Consider the following 5,658-nt stretch of genomic DNA (forward strand, 5'->3'; position numbering starts at 1 on the left):
TTAACACCTACACAGTGCATTTTTAAAAACCAGTAAAATCAATATAGTTTCTGGCATCTATGTCTTAACCAGGATACTAGTGTACTTAACTTTAATGACCAAGTATCTCTTTGCATTCTAATACTGAAAATTACCAAAGCATTTCTTTATAAACATTATTAGTAAGTGGCACCACTGTACAGTTGTTCAAGCCAGAAACCTGAGAGGACTGCCATGTTGAGCAAATAAAAATACAGGATGCCTAGTTAAATATGAATTTCAGATAAGTCACAAAAAATTTTAATATAAGTATGTACCAAATGTTGCATGGGACTTACTTAGACTAAAAGATTTTTCACTAGTCATCTGAAATTCAAATTTAACTCGGCATCCTGTATTTTACCTGACAAGTCTGGCTGGGATTCTTCCTCTGTTACCTTCTATATGAAATCCATCATACCAAGACCTGTCCATTCTACTAAAAACATCTAACACCCATCCACCTTTCTTCATTTCTTCTGCCCCCATCTTGGTCTAAGCTACCAATTGAAGAAATTCCCAATCCATCTCTCTGCTTCTACCTGTGTAGAAATATCACTTACTCTAAATGCAGTAGCATCAGTTTAATACTAAAAGAAATAAAAGCTAACTTCAGGCTTCTCCTTTCCTGAGATCATTATTTGGTAGTGGTAGAAATCTAAAATCTTGAAAGCAGCACGAGAGGGGGCCAATGAACTCACAACTCTGAAGAAGTGAGGCCTTTCGTTGGGTCACCTCTGAAGCAGTCCCAAGGAAAGTAACAGTTCTCTTGGGTACGCCTGAGCCAATGCCTATATCAGTCATTGTGCTAATTGGTGTTTATAGCCACAAAGGGATGAGCCAGGAAAAATCTGTGCAGAAATAAAGTTGGTTTAAAATATTCTCGTCTTGGGTAGCCTGGGTGGCTCAGTCGTTAAGCATCTGCCTTCGGCTCAGGTCATGATCCCAGGGTCCTGGGATCGAGCCCCGCATTGGGCTCCCTGCTCCGTGGGAAGCCTGCTTCTCCCTCTCCCACTCCCTCTGCTTGTGTTCCCCTCTCTCGCTATGTCTCTCTCTGTCAAATAAATAAATAAAATCTTTAAAAAAAAATATTCTTGTCTTGGGGTGCCTGGGTGGCTCAGTTGGTAAAGTGAATGCCTTTGGCTCAGGTCATGATCCTGGAGTCCCGGGATCGAGTCCCGCGTCGGGCTCCCTGCTCAGCGGGGAGTCTGCTTCTCCCTCTGACCCTCCCCCCTCTCATGTACTGTCTCTCTCTCTCTCATTCTCGCTCTCTCAAATAAATAAATAAATCTTTAAAAAAAATAAAAATAAAAAAATAAAATATTCTTGTCTTTCAGAGTGCATTCTAAGATTTATAGGGACTGCTTGGTTCTAGCCCACACCTAATTGTGAGACAGATTCCTTTCATCCAACCAGTACTCTATCGACACCTTCTGGGTCGAAGTCTGCTTATCAGCCCAAGGTTGCAAAGCCAGGGAGCTGAGCATTAAAGAATTGGAGCAGTCAGCAAGAGGACTCAAATATATCGAAGATAGGCGGCATCAACGTCTTCAGATTACTGATGCTCAGGAATAGCGGCTGCCTCCTGATGGATGAATAAATGTTTTGGTTGTGAGAGCTACAGTTATCTCGGTGCTGCTAGCCTGTCACATTGTCTGATCAACAGATACTAACAAAGCAGATTATACACTGAAACCCAAGTGCAGACTTTAAGATTTGCATGACACTGCAGAGCTGTATAAACCAACCAAATTAAACAAAAATTACAGCTATGGAATTAACAGCAGATCTAAAGAAAACAGGTTTTCCTCTATATCTGAGAGGCCACAGAATTGTTACAAATGACTCTTTGATCACAGAACATGATGGCAATTCAAGTGTTTCTAAGTTCTTCGAATGCAAATTTGCACATCCATCTACTTAATACAGAATACCCCCAATTCTTAATGTTGTTGGTACAGAACAAAGAAACTCTATTCAAGTTCCTTCCACATGAAACAAGCATTATTAATGAAGTCAGAAGAGCCTCTACAAATGTGAGTTACTTTATTAGGGTCCAGTTATTATTTATTATTAAAAGGTAAGTCTTTCTGTGGATAAAACCTAATCACAAAAGCAAAATGTTCTCAGAAGCCATATCTAAGATATGCTTTTTTGATACATCTTATCTTCTTCTCGACAGCAGAGAATGAAATTTTAAACTATGGATATCCTGGCCAGGCCAACATTAGAGATTAGAAAAGGATATGAATATATGGACGAAATGAGTCAAGTTAATACCTATAAAATAAGTGTAGATGCTGCAAGATCACACAAACCTTAAAGTCTACACCTTTTTTTCCATGTATAATCTGCTTTGTTGGGTGCCCACTGTAGGGGCCAAGGGCAGGCTGTCCCAAAATGTGCCCCTTTGGCATACTATTTTAAATAAAAGTTACTTAAGAAATAGCCAGTGCAAGGTCACTCAGACCCTCCTCTGTCCCCCTGAAAGCAGGAAACAAATCTCCCATAAGAGAAGTATCTTCCCTGTACTAAGAAGTAAAAAGACATCTTTATCACCAGAGACAGGGACTTAGAAGCCAAGAAAGCTGTAGAAACAAACCTTGTTTTTTTCTATTCTACTACCTCAACCTAATTCTGCCTAGAATCCCCTTCTAATTAAAGCTCCCAAACACCTGTTTTCTTTATCCTGTCAATTCCTCACAAAGGTATGGTCTCTTTGTCTAAAATGTATAAAAACTACCTGCCTTGGTCATTTCTTTAGGTCTCTATTTTAATATCAGACCTCTGCTTACAGGTAATAAAACTTTGGTTTTCTCCTCCTGTTAATCTATTTTATGTAAATTTCATTTAGTCCAGTTGGAAGACCTTCAAGGGTAAAGAAAATTTTTTTCCTTCCCTACACCACTGATCACACAACAGAGTGACAGACTAGCAGCACTCCTGGCTAACTTGTTCTCACAATCAAAATAACTGTAAAATGATTCATTCCCAGTTCCTTTTGGCACCTGGGACCACAGACCCGAAAATCGGCAAGTTACTTCGTTCACCAGAAATATACTTAGAGCAGAAGTGAGTTGTTTTTGTTTTTTTTAACAAACGACTTCCTTTGGAGGCTGAGAATCAGAAACTAAAACGGTGCTGCTCTGAGATCATTTGAGCTTCTGCTTGTCGTGGGACCCCAAATCCTTCCTGGGATCTGGGGATAATGACTGTTGTGCCTCACCGAGCGGTCGAATGCAAAGCCTTCAAATACACTTATAAATAATGAAGCCCATTGCTCGGTAGAACACGTTTGTGGGGTGGCGCTTGGCTTTTCTCAGACTAAGGCCTTTCTTGCGGCCCACCTCGCGGCCCAGCCGGGCAGGGAGCTGGGCAGGCCTGAGCCTTCCGTCTGAAGAAGTCGGTAGCAAAGGGCGCAGTGAAGCGAGGCATCCGCGTCTGCCCCGGTGCAGGCGGGGTGGTCGGCGCCCGCACGGTGCCGCCTGGGCGGAACAACCCTGCGGCTCCCCACGCAGTGCCCGGACCCAGCGCCGGCGCCCGGGGGGCCAAGGGAGGCCGCCGGCCCGCGCACCCCCCAGCCGCACCCCTCCAGAGAACGCCGGGGCTCGCGCTCGGGGCCGGACGCCCGCGAGGGAGTCCACGCCGGGACCCGCGCGGCCTCTTCCGGGTGAGCGGGGCCGCGGCCGCCGGGACCAGCGTAGCTCCGCCTGCGCTCGGCTCGCTGTGGGACCGGGACCGGGACCGGGACCCGGCCCCGACCCCGACCTGGCTCCCGGGCTCTGGCCGCGACCCCCGGCCAAGCGCCCAGCACGCCCCGGGCCTCGGCCTTTGTGCCGGGGCCCCCACACCTGACCTGGACTTGGCTCTCCGACCCCCGCCGGCAACCCCGCTCCCGCCCCCCGAGCAGGTCCCCGGCCTCCGGCAACCCTGCTCCCGCCCTCCCGCCGCCGCCCGCGAGGCCCGGGCAGGCGCTAACCTCTCCTTGGAGTAGAGCTGCAGCTGCTGCTCCCGCCGCTTCTTCCGGATAAACGCCATGGAGGGAGGGCAGGACGCGGGCGCGCGGGGACGCACGGCTCGGGCGCCGCTGTCGTCCGCAAGGGGTCAGGGACGCGGCTGGGAGGCGGGCCCGGCGAGCCGGCCTGCGAGGAGCCGGCCGGGAGGGGAGCGCGCCTGGGGGCTGGCTTCGCGAGCAGTGGCGGCGCTGGGCGCCCCACAGCCCGACCGCCCGACGCTACGCCCCAGGGCCCGCGGCGTCCGGGCCGCGCTCAGCAGAGCATGATCGCGTGGGGACTCCGGCGGCGCCGTGACTCAGGCCGGAGGAGGGGCGCGCGCTGACCCGAGGCTCCCGACACTCAGGCCCCGGGGGACCCGCGAAGGACCGGGGCCAACCTGCGGTCTGTCCCAACACGCCGAACGTTCCCCGCTGCGCTGCCGGCTGCCCCGCTGCACCGCTGCACCGCTGCGTTTTTAATGTTGTACGCATGGAGATGGATGCTTGCCCATGAACTACCCCGCTCTGCTGGCCACGGGGACTCGAAATGACAATGTTTGGGACTCTCGATCTCTTGGTAGCTGAAATACTCGGTCGCAGGAGTTTTTTCTCTTTTTCTAACAGCTTTATTGAGATAGAACTCACATGCCAAGCAAGTCACCCATTAGCATGTACCATTCAGTGGTCTTTAGTATAGTCACAGATACGCACCACTATACCCTTTAGTTATTAGCTCCCCCAGTACTCTTCAGTTATCATCCCCACGCTCCCTAAGCCCAACCCTAGCAAGCAACTGATCAACTTTTCTGTGTCTATGAATTTGCCTCTTCCTGACATTTCATACAAATGCAGTCATACATTATGTAGCCTTTTATGTCTAGCTTCTTCCATTTAGCATAAATATTTTTCAGGTTCATTCATGCATCTGTACTTCATTTTTTTTTCTTTAAAGATTTTATTTATTTATTTGAGAGAGAGAGACTGAGAGAGAGAGCACATGAGAGGGGGAAGGGTCGGGAGGGTCAGAGGGAGAAGCAGACTCCCTGCCGAGCAGGGAGCCGGATGCGGGACTCTATCCAGGGACTCCAGGATCATGACATGAGCGAAGGCAGTCGCTTAACCAACTGAGCCACCCAGGCGCCCTATACTTCATTCTTTATTGCTAGAGAGTATTCTAGTGTGTGGATATACCACATTTTGTTAATTCATTCATCGTTTGGCTGTTATGAATGATGTTGCAAAGAAAATTGTTGTTCACGTTTTTGCATCGACAGATGTTTTCATGTCTACTGACTACATACCTAGGAGTGGAATTGCTGGGTCATGGGGTAACTCTGTGTTTAAATGTTTGCGAAACTGCCAAACTGTTTCCCAAAATGGCTGCACCATTTTACATTTCTACCAGCAGTGTATAAGGGTTCCAATTTCTTCACATCCTTGCCAACGCTTGTTATTATCTGATTTCTCTATTATAGCTATCCTTGTGGGCGTGAGTGGTATCTCACTGTGGTTATGACTCCTTAATACATCCTGAGTCTGAGGCTGTAGTTGTAAAGGGATTCTTGAATAACAAACTTCTAAATTGTATATATGCTGACACGCATCTAATATTGTCTTACAGATCAGGTCCTACAGAATTCGATTTT

The 5,658-nt window shown here is 48.1% G+C and overlaps 1 protein-coding gene across 2 annotated transcripts in view; it reads right to left on the bottom strand.

The window, feature by feature from the left end:
* Positions 1 to 4,470, bottom strand: part of NSMAF (neutral sphingomyelinase activation associated factor) — a 56,252-nt gene extending 51,782 nt beyond the window's left edge. Inside the window, exon 1 of one of the 2 annotated variants that reach the window (XM_081816021.1) lies at positions 3,998 to 4,470. In XM_081816021.1, coding sequence (XP_081672147.1) covers positions 3,998 to 4,056 — 59 coding nt within the window. In that variant the 5' untranslated portion in view covers positions 4,057 to 4,470. The remainder of the gene's footprint in view (positions 1 to 3,997) is intronic. The other variant, XM_081816023.1, reaches the window with a different exon arrangement.
* Between the last annotated feature and the right edge of the window lie 1,188 nt (positions 4,471 to 5,658).

The sequence above is a fragment of the Leptonychotes weddellii genome, chromosome 4, assembly GCF_054177405.1.
Source record: "Leptonychotes weddellii isolate Sample4059 chromosome 4, ASM5417740v2, whole genome shotgun sequence".
NCBI lineage: Eukaryota > Metazoa > Chordata > Mammalia > Carnivora > Phocidae > Leptonychotes > Leptonychotes weddellii.